Source organism: Saccopteryx bilineata, chromosome 5 (genome assembly GCF_036850765.1).
Source record: "Saccopteryx bilineata isolate mSacBil1 chromosome 5, mSacBil1_pri_phased_curated, whole genome shotgun sequence".
In the NCBI taxonomy this organism is placed as follows: Eukaryota; Metazoa; Chordata; class Mammalia; order Chiroptera; family Emballonuridae; genus Saccopteryx; species Saccopteryx bilineata.
Genome location: NC_089494.1, coordinates 38,690,316 through 38,707,498, shown reverse-complemented (window position 1 = coordinate 38,707,498; position 17,183 = coordinate 38,690,316). Strand labels below are relative to the sequence as shown.

The window sequence follows — 17,183 nt, the reverse complement described above, 5'->3', positions numbered from 1 at the left end:
CATTTTCAGGTACATACAGGATGCTCAGTTGATCCATGAGCCCCGGTTCATGGACACACCAAGGCAGAGGTCTGCTGCCTTTTCCTCTAAGGACCAGACAGTAAATATTTTTGACTATTTGGACCACACACAATCTCTGTCACAATTACTTGACTCTTGAGTTGTAGTGCAAAAGTTGGCATGGCTATGTTCCAACAAAAGTTTATTTATAGACACTGAAATCTGAGTTTCATATAATTTTCACATCACTAAATATTATCCTTCATTTTTTTTCAGCCATTTAAAAAAAAAATGAAAATAGTCTTAGTTGGTAGTTTGTCCAGAAAAGGTAACAGACCATAGCTGGTCAACCCCTGCTGTAGAGCCTGGGTTCTAGATATAAAAATATTAATTCTTTATTTTCACTAACTTCTAGTGGAAATTTTACATTTCCTTCCATTATGAATGTAGGCAGCAAACTGCAGTAGTGTCAGCAGTGACTGTGACTTGGCTACCCGCAAAAATCACAGGGATGTTCACACCACATTAGTTTCAAACAACACAGACTACTGATCATGCTCATTGTTATTTTTAAATGATGGCCATTATCAGATCTTCTCTTGTATCTTTTTTTTTTTTTTTCCTGAAGCTGGAAACGGGGAGAGACAGTCACACAGACTCCCGTATGTGCCCGACCGGGATCCACCCGGCACGCCCACAAGGGGCAACGCTCTGCCCACCAGGGGGCGATGCTCTGCCCCTCTGGGGCGTCGCTCTGCCGCAACCAGAGCCACTCTAGCGCCTGGGGCAGAGGCCAAGGAGCCATCCCCAGCGCCCGGGCCATCTATGCTCCAATGGAGCCTTGGCTGCGGGAGGGGAAGAGAGAGACAGAGAGGAAGGAGGGGTTGGGGGTGGAGAAGCAAATGGGCGCTTCTCCTGTGTGCCCTGGCCGGGAATCAAACCCAGGTGCCCCGCACGCCAGGCCGACGCTCTACCGCTGAGCCAGCCGGCCAAGGCCTTCTCTTGTATCTTGATTTTTAAATATATTGCCAAAGAAGCACATATATTATTAGATCACAAACTTGATTTTTAATATTTTGATGACTGTATTTCGATATCACGGATTGCTTAACCCAATATATTTTATTTTATGGGTTTAAAAAACAACTCTGAGCAGCAGTCCTGGAGCTTTCACTAGATACCAGCGAGGTCCATGGGACAGAAGAGGTTAAGGGGCCCGAGCGTCGCCTACCAGAGCGTTCACATCTTCCGTTTTGTGGATGAGCATCCGTATCTCCTCTGGGTCACCGCTGAAGATGGCCTGGACCAGTGGTGGCTGTAAACACAGGAGAATCTGAATTACCACTACAACTAAATACATAGGATTGCATTCAGAAGCATGTGCTTAGAAAATTTGTTCCCAAAAAGTTAATTCAACAATTTTCAATTGGCAGACAAAGATGAATACGGCTCAGACCCACCCTCACTAGAAGTCTAGTAGGGGAGATATTTGCATAAAGAAGTATCTATAATACGATTTGAAAGCCATGACAGACAGTCGCTTCTAACCTGGGGCTATGAGTATAAAATGAAAATCGCTGATAGTTGAAAATTGTCCTTGACAGGCCCTTAAATTCACCATCAAGGAAACTACCAAACCCGTGGTTTTGTGCATAGCATCTCTCCATCATCCCCCACCTTTCATTAGACAATGCTCCCTGGCACCCGCAAATAAATCCATTTCCAGAGGATGTCAACGGCCATGTTTCTGGCCTCCTGAATACTTGTCAACGTTTGGAAAACCTTTGAATTCATTCCCGAATACCTCCCATAGCTTTATTTAGCCAACAAGCACTGAGTATTCTAAACATGATTACAACACACTGCCTATTCAAAGTCTATGGCATAAAGGTGGGTAAGGAGGGGGAAAGAGAGGCATTACTGAGCACTTACTGCTGAACACCCCTACATTAAATAATACCCAACACATAGCAGAAGGACACGCAAGCAGCTGAAAGAGAAACCAGCTCTGCTCAGGTGGCAGGCAGAGTGAGGAGAGGAGGGTTCGCGGAAGAGCGGTGTGGAAGGCACCTTAAAGACTATGAGTTTGCAAACGGGGAAGGGGGGGCATTTCACGCAGAGATGAGAAGGTGTGCAAAGGTGTGAACAAAGAACCTGATATGTTAGAAATGCTGCCGTCGACCTGGTGACCAGGCTATGGGGTAAAGGAAGAAAAATGGCGGGCTCCGCGGTTGGTGCTGGGCTTGCCCCAGGTGGTGAAGAGCCCTGTCAAAGCCAGCTCCACCGCCTGCCAGCTCCACGCCGAGGTCGTGTGACGGGCTGAGCATGCTCTCTGCTGCCCAACCCCTTACAGGATTGTGACTAGGAACAAATCAGACAAGGTATGGGCAAACCCTCTGTAGCCATATAACCCCATACAAATAACATGTTCTCACGAAGAAAAGGTTTAACAATGCAAATATGGAATATTTGATCATTTTTTTCAAACTTTAAAACCCTTGGCAATTAGACACACACACACACACACACACACACACTCGCTCATTCACTCATAACTTTTGTTAATACTTTGGTACTAGGAGGCAATTAGATGACAGCAGTTTTCCACACTTGCCTGATCATAAAAATCACCCGATACCATGCTGTTTTGATTACTGTGGCTCTATAATATAATTTGAAGTCAGCATGGTATTGGCAGAAAAATAAACATTCAGACCAATGGAACAGAATAGAAAGCCCAGAAATAAAACCACATGTATGGTCAAATAATTTTTGATAAAGGGGCCAACAACACACAATGGAGAAAAGAAAGCCTCTTCAATAAATGGTGCTGGGAAAACTGGAGAACCACATATAAAAGAATGAAACTCGACTACAGCTTGTCCCCTTGTACTAAAATTAATTCAAAATGGATCAAAGACCTAAATATAAGACCTGAAACAATAAAGTACATAGAAGAAGACATAGGTACTAAACTCATGGACCTTGGTTAGAAAGAGCACTTTATGAATTTGATTCCAAAGGCAAGGAAAGTGAAGGCAAAAAGAAATGAATAGGACTACATCAGACTAAAAAGTTTTTGCTCAGCAAGAGAAACTGACAACAAAATAAACAGACAGCCAACTAAATGGGAGATATTTTCAAACAACAGCTCAGATAAGGGCCTAATATCCAAAATATACAAAGAACTCATAAAACTCAATAACAAACAAGCAAACAATCCAATAAAAAAAATGGGAAGAGGACATGAACAGACACTTCTCTCAGGAAGAAATACAAATGGCCAACAGATATATGAAAAGATGCTCATCTTCATTAGCTATTAGAGAAATGCAAATCAAAACTGCAATGAGATACCACCTCACACCTGTTAGATTAGGTATTATCAACAAGATAGGTAATAGCAAGTGTTGGAGAGGCTGTGGAGAGAAAGGAACCCTCATCCACTGTTGGTGGGAATGTAAAGTAATACAACCATTATGGAAGAGAGTATGGTGGTTCCTCAAAAAACTGAAAATAGAACTACCTTGTGACCCAGCAATCCCTCTACTGGGTATATACCCCCAAAACTCAGAAACATTGATACAGAAAGACACATGCAGCCCCATGTTCATTGCAGCATTGTTCACAGTGGCCAAGACATGGAAACAACCAAAAAGCCCTTCAATAGAACAAAGAAGATGTGGTACCTATACACTATGGAATACTACTCAGCCATAAGAAATGATGACATCAGATCGTTTACAACACATGGATGGACCTTGATAACATTATACTGAGTGAAATAAGTAAATCAGAAAAACTAAGAACTATATGATTCTATACATAGGTGGGACATAAAAATGAGACTCAGAGACATGAACAAGAGTGTGGTGGTTACGGGGGGGGGGGGGGGCACAAAGAAAACCAGATAGAAGGTGACAGAAGACTATATGACTTTGGGTGATGGGTATGAAACATAATCAAATGTCAAAATAACCTGGAGATGTTTTCTCTGAACCTATGTACCCTGATTGATTAATGTTACCCCATTAAAATTAAAAAAATAAAAATAAAAAAGAAATCACCTGAGATGCTTGTTAAAACAGTAGTCCCAGATCCCTTCGCCGCAGATTCTGGTTAAGCAGAGCTGGGTGTGGGCCTGTGAGTTTAGATGATTAATAAATGCCCACTTAGTTCACAGGAACTGGAGAGCACCACCCTAAGGCAGTATCATGTGCTATCTGAGAATCCAGGTCCTCATTTTTCCTATAAATTGTCTTTCCTCCTTTTTTTTTTTTACCACTCAGTTGCCTTTCTTACAGGTTTTAATAGTGTTCCTTGTTAATTGGGAGGACCAACATAAGTATTGCCAGTGGGATATAGTAAGATTCCTTGAGCAAATACTATTCAAAAAATATTAAATTGCAGATAAATATTTCAATATGCCAGGAACTTGTCCAGTTTTCTCTTCTGCCATAAAAGTTTCCAGCAACTGAACAGATTTTTTTTCCCCAAAAAATATTCTCTCAATTCTACCTTCCTGCCAAGGTGCATGATTCAAAGATATGTTCTCAATTTGCCAACAATTCAGTTGAAGGAAAGAAATCTTGAAAAGAATGCAAGTTTTTTACTAGTGCAGCGTCAGCTGGTTGCTCTGCCCAAACAAAGAGAGCCTTCCACATGCTTGCTGACTACCTCGTAACCAAGGCTCGGGGTCATCTGCCCCATGGCCAGGACTACATCTCACATAAAACCCAGAATATGACTCAAACTCAGGATTCAGCAAAGATGCTGAATCTTGTTCAGCTGCTTCATAATTCTCTATCTGCTGTGCTCCTGGCCAAATGCTTGCATGCACTTTTCTGCCTTTCTGAACCCTAAGAGGAAACAAATTACAAACCCCAATAACCATAGGATGACAAGCAGAGGCAGAGTCCAGCAAGAGTTTAGTGTTAAATCAACAGTAATCAATCAACAGTTGAGAAGTTAAGATGCTGAGGAACAAGCCCAGCCCAGCAGTCAACACACTGCTGACCCGTCACTTTAAGGAAACACAGCTAGGTAAGAAAAGCCTCTCATCATTCATAAGTATAAGGAATGTGTACAGACACTTCTATTGCATTCAGTCCTCACACTTCTCAAGAAAGACAAGGGTTACAAGCCATGGCTGGAATGTTCCCAAGGAGAGCCACCCTGACAAAGCCGCCAGACAAGGACACCAGCACAGTCCTTTAGAAGGGAGTGGTGTAGAGAGCTTCCCAAACACTTCTTGGCACAGTCCTTGAGGCTGGTTTGAAGGGTATCATCAATGCAAAGAGGTCGGTGAGCACATTTGTCCAACACCTCTGGGCCCAGCTCTGTGAAAGCTGCTTTGGAAAGTACTGTCAATGCATAGAATTTCCAGCACCCACTCGGAAGTAGACGCTGAGCTATTGTAACTCTTCCAATTTTGCAGTCACATATATACATAGATATACCCATAAGTACATGCCTACATTTGCACGGGCATCTACAATCACGTGTGTACACACAGAGGCATATGTTGATTCACATACAAATTCCTCATACTCTCTGCAGAATAGAAAAGTCCCTGTTCCCCAAAGTCTTGCTAGATGGACATCTCTAGCCCCAGCTAGGTCATGTGGCCACTGTGACATCATTGTCTTCACAATTATGAATCCAACCATCATGGGATTCCAAATTAGAACTATGAGACACATGTTTCGTTTGAAACAGAAGCTCTGTGTTTGCATGGATGTATATAATTCTTAAACTAAATTACTATGACTCATGAGCAAATTAGTATTTTTTAAAAAAACATTATGGGTATTTCTTTTTTTTCTCCACACTCCCAAATAAAACATGTCCAGAAAGCACTTTGGCATTCCCTTTTGTTGGGATTTTTATCAATCCTGCTGTTTTATTTTTCCCTAAGTACGAACACTTACTCTGAGAATAAATATTTGGAAGAAGATATATCTAACTATTGTCTCAAGTACATGATTTTAAGAAAGAACTACTTTAATTACAATATTCTTGCTTACAAGTACAAAGTACTTATACTGTATTAATCACTAATTGGCAACAACTGCATCTTTTGAGCTTTTGCTGTGACCTTAATAAGGCTCAGAAGCAAAGTCTTACTTGAAAAAGAGCCGAGGCCTAAGCCTTTTTTTTTCATGTTTTTATGAGTCTTTTCTTTTTTATGTTTCCCACATTTACCACTAGCACATACAAAATAGGAGTGCTTTGTGTGCACCAGGGTACAAAGTTGATAAATACAATCATAATAAGGGTCAAAGTTATGAAATGCGAACAGTGGCAGAAAAAGAGAAAGATTCTGATCCCATGAAAACTTTATCATTCCCTACAGAAATTCAAACTCTTAAGAGAGGTATGCAGTCATTTCAGCTTCAATTACTAGAATTTTCTTAGCATGCTTAGGAGCTGTGAACTGGAGAAGATGGCCGTGTGCCATGGATATTGTCACAGTCCCGCAGGTAGGTTTAGAGTTGTAAGAATACCTGCTGGGCCTACTCTACCAATGACAGAAGTGGGATTCAATATTCAGACGGGGCCTGTCCTATTTCAACATAACCAGCTACCCGCCCCTTACCGTCTTTGCCAGGAGTATTGACAGCTGTCTTCTAGAAGTGACGGTCTGCATTGGACCCTCCTAAGATGGAGAAGTAAGTGCAGAGCAGAGAGGCCACTTGAATTTGGCAGCCATGACGAACTATATAGCTAACCTTACTAACATTTATCAGCGAAATGTTAGTTTCTTTATGCACATCCCCTATAAGCCCACACAATGCAACATTTCTCTATTTTATCCTCAGTCTGAAAACAAATAGAGAAAACACCTGACTTCCACAAATAAGATACTAAAACCCATCCTGATCCAGTCTCCTCAAATTTTGCAGTAGAGTTACAACTCCACTAGGGGGAGCAAGACGGTAATTTGTTACCTGGGAAATGAGAGTAAACGCTCAGGTTCTGCAATTAAGAAAAGTAAGGAAGCTGGAGGATGCACTTTATTCAAGACATAAAAGAACTGAGAAAATTCTTAATAATAAGTAAACATGCATGTATTTACATACCAAAAGAAAAGACAAAAAAAACTTTCTTATTGATTCCTGAGGGTCCAGTTTGTTAGAAAAAAAAACTATCATTTTAAAGTATCAATTTAAAACCCAATTCAATTATTTCTTCAATTCCAGTTTTAAAAAAGTGCATCCGACAGTTTAAGAGTAAAGCCCATTCTGGATTCAACGGAGAGAGCACAGCAAGCCAGTGTAGAATGTCCACTCCACCCTGCAAACAGGTTGTGGGTCCCTCCTCCAAAGTCCCCTAATGAAACCACCAATTTGATTTTTGCTAAAACTGGTATGGTGCACTTCACGTTCCCTTGGTTAGAGCTGCATGTTCTCTGCTGATCAGTTGGCTTTGGAAGATAAGCAGAGCGACAGTGGCTGTCACTGAGCATCTGTATCTACAGTCAATGGTAAAAAGTCGAAGAAGATGCTCCAGCCATTTGTTTCAAATTCCTGGTGTGTTTGTTGCTTGTATTTTTCTGATTTGATTGGGTAATTAAAGACTCCAAGTATCAAAGAAAACATCTTGTATTCAAATCAGGAGTGGGTGTTGGGAATCAATCAATAGCCAAGAGGAAAAAACTGATATTCCAAAACATCTGTCCATACTTGAGTATTCTGAGTACAGTATGTCATTAAAGTGAGCTAGGAGCATGTTATTATTAGTAGCTAATAGCTGATGCTGCAATAATCTGGCTATATGAAACCATCAACTTATATGAACATGCTGAAACACTTCATTAAGTAACAACTGGTTTTAGTATGAGGCAGTGCTTGCATTTTTACAAAAGGATAATAAAAATTTGTTCAAGTCAGTAAACTTAATGGACAAAACTTGTTAGCTCTATTCATGCGGGTCTTGCTGTGTGATCTGCTGAAAGCATGCCAGTAAGTGCTTCCTGAATGTAGATCACTCTTTACTTGGGGAGAAGGTTCACTCCATCACAGAAAGATAACGATGATCATAAAGTCAAAATCTGTTTCCCTTAAGAACTGTACAAAATATACTGAATCCTCATAAACATTTTTAATGCAGGACTACATATCTGAAAATGTCTCCTACAAACTATGCTGCAGAGCAAATGTCTGTAACATTTCCAATTATTATATTAATAACAAAAAAACATAAAACTCCAAGGATCAGTAATATCCTCTCTATATATAATTATTCATTAACTCTTTAAACATTATGAAAAAAAAACAAGTCAGAAAATAAAAAAACTAATTTTTTAATTATTTTTTTATTTTTTAGAAAGAGAGAGAGACAAATAGGGACAGACAGGAAAGGAGAAAGATGAGAAGCATCAATTCTTCACTGTGGCACCTTAGTTGTTCATTGATTGCTTTCTCATATGTGCCTTGACCAGCAGACTCCAGCTGAGCCAGTGACCCACTTGGTCAAGCCAGCGACCTCAGGCTCAAGCCAGGAACTTTGGGGTTCAAGCCAACAACCACAGAGTCATGTCTATAATCCCACGGTTAAACTGGCAACCCCGTGCTCAAGCTGGGTGAGTCTGTGCTCAAGCCAGCGACCTTGGGGTTTCGAACCTGGGCCCTCTGCATCCCAGGCTGACACTCTATTCACTGTGCCACTGCCTGGTCAGGCAGAAAAACTAATTTATTATCTAACCTTTTCCAAAATGAAAATAGCACATAGGCTTTGACTGTAGTTATTTAAGGACCAAGTATCCAGTTTTCGGACATGCATATCCTTTGTTGTACCTTCTTTCCTGAGATACTCCTAGGCCAGGGGTAGTCAACCTTTTTATACCTACCGCCCACTTTTGTATCTCTGTTAGTAGTAAAATTTTCTAACCACCCATCAGTTCCACAGTAATGGTGATATATAAAGTAGGGAAGTAACTTTACTTTATAAAATTTATAAAGCAGAGTTACAGCAAGTTAAAGCATATAATAATAATTACTTACCAAATACTTTATGTTGGATTTTTGCTAAGTTTGGCAGAATAAATCTTTATAAAACAACTTACTATAGTTAAATCTATCTTTTTATTTATACTTTGGTTGCTCCGCTACCGCCCACCATGAAAGCTGGAATGCCCACTAGTGGGTGGTAGGGACCAGGTTGACTACCACTGTCCTAGGCTATGTCTCTGCTCTTTAATACAGCATCATTCATTCCCATTCTCACCAGAAGATAGCTAACCCAAGGGAAAATGGAAACCAGGCACTCAGGAAAGGTTAGGTAAAAGAAAACGGTGAAACAACAGTATTGGTTAAGTTAAAATCTGGAAGCAACATTGATTTTCACAGGCCTGAGATCTTTCTCTTTTTCTTCCACAGTAGAAGATTGATACATATTTTCAGGTTGACCTGAGATTAACGCCTAGCCATAGTTTCCTCATCTATAAAATGGGGTTATCATAGCTATTTTATAAGAGGTATTTAAGAAATTACGTTATATATGTAGCACCCCTTGTACAGGGCCAGATGCCTAATGCACACTCAAAATAAATAGTGATTAGTGTTGACTTTGAGTTAAGAAGCTTAAAAACTTTCACAGTCAAGTGAAACCTATTATGTCCATCTTACAATTGGAAAAATAAGTGATCTAGGGAGATTTTCTAAAAACTTACAGAATAAATCAAGTTAGGATTATAACCCACTCAACACCTCCTGTAAAGCAGAGGGGGCCATCCTACTAGGAGAGAAGCTTTTATACACAGGCGGAAAAATCAAACTGAGCCTTAGTTGGCCTTTATTATACTGGGAAAACTAAAAAATGTCACACAACCTTTCTGTACTTAGGGACCTAATTTAGAAAACCAAAATCAAAGCAACTCAAGCATTACATCATTTTTCTTCGATTAATCAAAGTATGCCACACATTCATGTCCACTGGTTTAGATGTGCAATCATAATTTTACTATTGAAAGTGCTCATAAACATGTATAGTTATACTGTTCCTTTATGCTCTGCTGGTGGTCATAAAGGAGATTTAATTCCATGGTTGGTGTTGTGAAGGCATCAAAGCAAAAGTTGAGACTAGAACTCAGTTTTCTTTCTTTTTTTTTTTTTTTAAGTGAGAGGAGAGGAGACAGTGAGACAGACTCCTGCATGCACCCCGACCGGGATCCACCCGGCAACCCCATCTTGAGCCCATGTTCAAGCCAACTGAGCTGTTTTTAGCACCTGAGCCCAATGCTCAGATCAATTGAGCTATCCTCAGAGCCCAAGGCTGAGGCTGGAACCAATCATGCCACTGGCTATGGGAGGGAAAGATGGTGAAAAGGGGAAGAAGGAGGGGAATAGAAGCGGATGGTTACTTCTCCTGTATGTCCTGACTGGGAATGAAACCCAGGACATCCATACACCAGGCCAACGCTCTGTCCACTGAGCCAGCTGGTCAGGGCTAGAACTTAGTTTTCTTGCTTCTTGAAGTTTAGTACTGTCTCTCATAGGTCATGTTAATACAATGCAATGCAAATGCAATGAATATAGAGTAAGTATATTAAATATAATTCATGGTCATGAATTCAGCTTCAGTTTCAATATATTTTATATAAAAAAATATTATATACCATATGACCAAGAAAAATGTCATATAACACACACACTCTATATATATATCAGGGGTTGGGATATAGAGAGAGCTCGCGAGCCAGATGTGACTCTTTTGATGGCTGCATCTGGCTGGCAGACAAATCTTTAATAAAAAAATGTTAAAAATATAAAACATTCTCATGTATTACAGTCCATTCATTTCCTACCGCTCATGTTCATGGTTGTGGATGGCTGGAGCCAATCACAGCTGTCTTCCGGGACAACACCAAATTTTTATTGGATAATGCATAACGTACACGGGTCATTGTATGGCTCTCATGGAATTATATTTTAAAATATATGGCGTTCATGGCTCTCTCAGCCAAAAAAGTTCCCAACCCCTGCTCTATAGATATGCCACATAGTGACTATATATCCATACATATTTCTAGATAGAGTTAGTCTGAACAAAATAACTAACAATAAAACAATCTTGCCACAAGTTAAGAAATAAACAGCTACAATCAATCTTTCAAAGTAGGGGAGCTCAGTATGGGTTTGAGTTACCAGAAAGATGAAGAAGGTAGGTGTTAAAATGAATTTTGAAGAATAGAACTGGAATAAATCCTTCCCATTGGAGAACAGTAAATGAAGAGGATAGAAAAGTAAGTAACTGAGCCCTGGCCGGTTGGCTCAGTGGTAGAGCGTCGGCCTGGTGTGCAGAAGTCCTGGGTTCGATTCCCGGCCAGGGCACACAGGAGAAGTGCCCATCTGCTTCTCCACCCCCCCTCCTTCCTCTCTGTCTCCCTCTCCCCCTCCCGCAGCGAGGCTCCATTGGAGCAAAGATGGCCCAGGTGCTGGGGATGGCTCCTTGGCCTCTGCCCCAGGCGCTGGAGTGGCTCTGGTTGCGACAGAGCAACGCCCCAGAGGGGCAGAGCATCGCCCCCTGGTGGGCAGAGCGTCGCCCCCTGGTGGGCATGCCGGGTGGATCCCAGTCGGGCGCATGCGGGAGTCTGACTGTCTCTCCCCATTTTCAGCTTCAGAAAAATACAAAAAAAAAAAGAAAAGAAAAGTAAATAACAGAGAGGGGAACACTAAGCCAGGAGAAGGAATTTTAACTTCATCGTGTGGACAAACAGGAACTGATGTCTTAAGCAAGAGTTTATGCAAACATTTAAGCCGTCCACAGTGCGCAGTGAACATCTGAAGGAGTTGAAAACGGAGGTAGAGAACCCATAGAGTAGAAAAGCATTGCCATAATACAAGGCATCACAGGAAAGAACTTTCTAATCTTCCTTTATCTCTAGCTCCCCGATCTCTACTTACAAGGATACATGTAGTGGAAACAAAAGATACTGTTTGCAGTTCTTTGATGCTGCTCTATTCCTGGATGCAAGTTTGGCTCAGCATCTTGGCCACTTTCCTCTACTCTTTATTTCGAGTCCAAATCTCCTGCCCCTGAGACACTAATGTTTCCAGGTGAAATCGAGGTTACTTCCTTTCGTTTCTGGAACACTTCCATTTTTCCCCTAAAGAACCTCTGCGGAAGTGAGCTCTGTTTTGTCAGACTTGTCACTTGATCACTGAATTTAAACCAAAGCATTTCAAAAATAAGTCACATCCATAAAGAGAAAAGCAAAGCAAAACAAGGCAGACATACGTTGCCAAATGCCATATTTTGACTGGGCTCTGCTGCCAACTCTCCACATCTTTTTTCACTCTGTTGAGTTTCAAATGGTTTACGATAAAATCTGAACTTTAGCTAAGTTAATTAAATACCATTCAGGAGTTAACTTTTAAAGAAAGTTAATTTAAGTAAGAGCACAATGGATCCAGGAGGTAAATTCCTCCCAAATATTTAAATCTGTGTAATTTTAGTAAAACAAAAACAACAACCATATACTTCTACAAATTTCCTGTTTTGAAAAACTGTTTTGCCCTGGCCGGTTGGCGCAGCGGTAGAGCGTCGGCCTAGCATGCAGAGGACCCGGGTTCGATTCCCGGCCAGGGCACAGAGGAGAAGCGCACATTTGCTTCTCCACCCCTCCGCCGCGCTTTCCTCTCTGTCTCTCTCTTCCCCTCCCGCAGCCAAGGCTCCATTGGAGCAAAGATGGCCCGGGCGCTGGGGATGGCTCTGTGGCCTCTGCCTCAGGCGCTAGAGTGGCTCTGGTCGCAACATGGCGACGCCCAGGATGGGCAGAGCATCGCCCCCTGGTGGGCAGAGCGTCACCCCATGGTGGGCGTGCCGGGTGGATCCCGGTCGGGCGCATGCGGGAGTCTGTCTGACTGTCTCTCCCTGTTTCCAGCTTCAGAAAAATGAATAAAATAAATAAATTAATTAATTAAAAAAAGAAAAAAAAGAAAAACTGTTTTACAGGTTTTATTTCCTATCTTAGTTTTGCTTACATTCTTTGTATAACTGTATCTTATAGCGTATTGAATTCACGTGGTTTAAAATATGAAAGGTGACCTAATAATGTTAATCAGTATAAGTCATTCTAGTAATCTTGGTGGGGAAAAGAACATATACATCCAAAAGATGATTTTCAGGATAGTAAATGTATTCAGAGTAAATGTTTTTTCTGTTCAGATACAGTAAGTGGTTCTCAGTTTTAGGATATATTGTATTGTACAAACACAAGTTATTATTAATGCTGATATGTGCATCCCTTATCTTAATCAGGACGAAAATAAAATAGTAGTATTCCTAAAGACAGTGATGCAGTGGATAGAGTGTCAGCCTGGGATGCTGAAGACCCAGGTTCGAAACCTCAAGGTCACTGGCTTGAGCACAGGCTCATCGGCTTGAGTCTCACCAGCTAGAGTGTGAGGTCATTGGCTTGAGCATGGGATCATACACATGACCCCATGGTTGCTGGCTTGAACACAAAGGTCACTGGCTTAAACCCAAAGTTGCTGGCTTGAGCAAAGGGTCACTGGTCCAGGTGGAGCCCCTAGTCAAGGCACATATGAGAAAGCAATAAACAACTAAGGAGAAAAATTGGTGCTTCTCATCTCTCTCCCTTCCTGTATGTCCCTCTTGTGCATGCTAAAAAAAAAAAAATCTTTTAATTAAAAAAATATATATGTATAGTAGAAAATGACCTATAACTACAGTAATATTCTCTATTCTCTTGTAGTTAACAGTAATTATAATTTTTGAGAATCCTAAATATTGGAAGCTAAATAAAGCAATTCCAGTGTCCTTTAAAAACAACAACAAAATCAGTGTGCAGAGGCCCTGGCCGGTTGGCTCAGCGGTAGAGCGTCGGCCTGGTGTGCGGGGGGGACCCGGGTTCGATTCCCGGCCAGGGCACATAGGAGAAGCGCCCATTTGCTTCTCCACCCCCCCCTCCTTCCTCTCTGTCTCTCTCTTCCCCTCCCGCAGCCAAGGCTCCATTGGAGCAAAGATGGCCCGGGCGCTGGGGATGGCTCCTTGGCCTCTGCCCCAGGCGCTAGAGTGGCTCTGGTCACAACAGAGCGACGCCCCTGAGGGGCAGAGCGTCGCCCCTGCCCCTGGTGGGCGTGCCGGGTGGGTCCCAGTTGGGCGCAAGCAAGAGTCTGTCTGACTGTCTCTCCCCGTTTCCAGCTTCAGAAAAATACAAAAAAAAAAAAAAAATCAGTGTGCAGAAATAAAAGGCATGCATCAGGAAGGTGGCAGGCTCATGCTCTATAGTCGCCCCTCGCCATATCGCAGTTCACGTTTGTGGTCTCACTGTATCACAGATTTTTAAATTGTATATATCTAATTTTGTATCACAGATTTTTCACTATATCACAGGATTTTGTGGCATTTCGGTATTTTTATATATTATTTTAATTATTTTGTGGCAAAATAAGTGTGTGGAAGGTTAATAACAGTGAGGTAAAGTTTTATAAGAGTGTGAGGAGGGTTTATAAAGCCTTAAAATATATATAAATAGCCTGACCAGGCAGTGAGCATCAGACTGGGATGCAGAGGACCCAGGTTCAAGATCCCGAGGTCGCCAGCTTGAGTGCAGGCTCATCTGGTTTGAGCAAAAAGCTCACCAGCTTGGACCCAAGGTCGCTGGCTCAAGCAAGGGATTACTCGGTCTGCTGAAGGCTCGCAGTCAAGGCACATATGAGAAAGCAATCAATGAACAACTAAGGTGTTGTAACGAAAAACTGATGATTGATGCTTCTCATCTCTCTCCGTTCCTGTCTGTCTGTCTGTATCTATCCCTTTCTCTGACTCTCTCTCTCTGTCCCTGTAAAGAAAAAATATATATATATATAATAAATATAAGTTTGCTACTTCACAGATTTTCGCCTATCGCGGGGGGGGGGTGTTCTGGAATCTAACCCCCACAATAAGTGAGGAACCACTGTATTTCAAGAGGATGGACTGGCTACATATGAGATATATGGATTCACTCAGTCACGTTAAGGCATTCATGAGTTAGGCAAACTCCAGATTAGGTGTGTCTGAAATCTGTTGGAACCTAAATTCTTTCAAAACATCAGAAAGCCACTTTTGTCCAAGTCTTTCCAAAGACAGTGATCGTCTTCTTTTAAACCTCCTCCTTCCTTCCTGTAGTTTTTCTTTTTTAAAACTCCATCTGTATATTCCTTGGAAAAGTAGTAGAGAACAGATCAACTCTTACCACCTCTCTATGGCGAGCCAGGTGAGGGAGTAGGGAAATGCGCAAAACTGAGTCATCTACCTGGCTCTGGCTGGTCAAACCTCTCTCCAGTCTAGGGTGGTGGTGGGTTGACCAGGACCTCGATTAGTATCCCTGCCTGAGAGACCCAGAAGGTGCCCCGCCACCCACAAAACCAACAAAGTCACAGGAAAGCAAATATATCAGGGATCCTCTTGGTGTAATCTTCCAGGAAGAATCTTCTCAGTGTCCCCACCCAATGTCATGGCAAGGGCGACCAGTGACAGATGTCAAAAGGAAACACGATAAGGCAGCAGGAAAAGAGGAGCCCAAGAGACTGAAAAACATTAGATGATAGAAGATGGAAAATATGCAAAAGAGTAGAATATCACTTCGTATTTCCTTGCAGAGACATCAACTCAGTTCAATTTTTTTTTCTCTGCCAGCAATCCCCTCCCAACAAGAGATGAAAAATGTTTTTAAAAAATTAATCTGGTAGATTTCAGATAACCTTATTTAATACAAGCCAACAAAGACAGGGTAAATGTAAGAAATGTATGAAGCATAAGAAATTCAGACACTGAGGCGCTGCAGGTGGCTGCTCCCCGACAGAGGCACTGGGTGTAAGAGCAAGTCTGTGAGCATACACAACCTGAGTACAGGGTAAATACCACCGGAGCAGTACATGGAGAAGGAAGGGAAATCACATGTGCCCTCCCGAAAGAAGCCGCCTTTGATGTGAATACTGAAGAGCGGAGAGAATTTAGGTAGGTAGAGACGGACGGAATGGGAAGGGGGTGCTCCTACCTCAGAAGAATATGAGCAGGGGCTGGAAAGACTCAACGTGCACAGGGAACAATTCCACTGGGCTGGAGCATGAGAGAAGCGCAGTAAAGCTGAGAAGTAGCCAGGAATCATGTGATAGAAGGCTTTGAATGCCATGCTAAGAAATTTGGACTCTCTTCTACAGAACTTGGGAGCCATGCAAGGTTTTTGAGCAGGGGAGTGACTCAAGAGTAGCGCTTTAGGATGATCACTCTAGAAACGGATGACTGTGTGATGAACCGGAAGAAAAGACCAGAGCGATACAAGTTAGGAGGTTGTAGTAACAATCTGGGCGAGAAGTGGTCCTGGGGATCGAGTGTCCTACAGTTTTGAGGAAGCACATTCCTCTAGTGGCCAAGACGTGGATCTAAAAGGTAAATGAACTCTAACCACCATTATGCAACAAGAGCTAGCCCACTCAGGCATGCTGCCTACATCGGAGACTCTCACCAACTTCCTCTGTGGGATGCACGGCCCTCTGGAGCAGAGCCACCCGGGCCACCGGCCATCGGCGGAGGAGCACCGGAAGTTCTGCAGTGTTTGCTGTTTTTACTTTTCCACTTAAGCAAGGCTTTTCAGTTGCACTCTGTTCTGTGCAGCCCTGGGACAGGAAGTGACTAGGGCTCTGAAGTCAACTAGCATCCTGCATCGGTACAACCTGCTAGTTCTCTACCCACGCCACCACAGAAACCAGGGTGCGGAGGCTTCGGTTTGGGTGCCACCTTCACAGTTTAGGATTTGATAAAAAGAAAACTTATCTTCCTGTCACGAGCTGAAACAAACAAACAAAAAACCCTAACCCAAGTATAATGTTATCTTTATTTCCTAACTCTAAAATTAAATCAAAGGGCTAACTCATTTTTTAAAAATCACACAAAGTTTGAACACTCGAAAGTATTACAGGAAAGGAACTCTCTAATGCGTGAAGACCTCTATGTGTTTTCTCTTTTCTCTTGCTGGTTTTTCATTTTTCCCCGTTACAATAAAACAGAGACAAGGCTAAGAAAAACTTAATACCCTTTCCCACCACTGTTAACTGGCTAATGTGTATCCTTCTACATCTTTCCCCATGTTCTTGCTGATCTACAGAAATATAAATACAGGTCCAGGAAGTGACACTCTTATCACCAGAGTAGGGTTTCACATTTTCCTTTCT

The 17,183-nt window shown here is 42.0% G+C and overlaps 1 protein-coding gene across 13 annotated transcripts in view; it reads right to left on the bottom strand.

Annotated features, from left to right (window-relative positions):
* Positions 1-17,183, bottom strand: part of ANKRD44 (ankyrin repeat domain 44) — a 354,643-nt gene that overhangs the window by 219,803 nt on the left and 117,657 nt on the right. For all 13 annotated transcript variants that reach the window (XM_066233603.1, XM_066233606.1, XM_066233614.1 and 10 more), the window contains exon 2: positions 1,232-1,315. In XM_066233603.1, the coding sequence (XP_066089700.1) occupies positions 1,232-1,315 (84 nt within the window). The remainder of the gene's footprint in view (positions 1-1,231; positions 1,316-17,183) is intronic.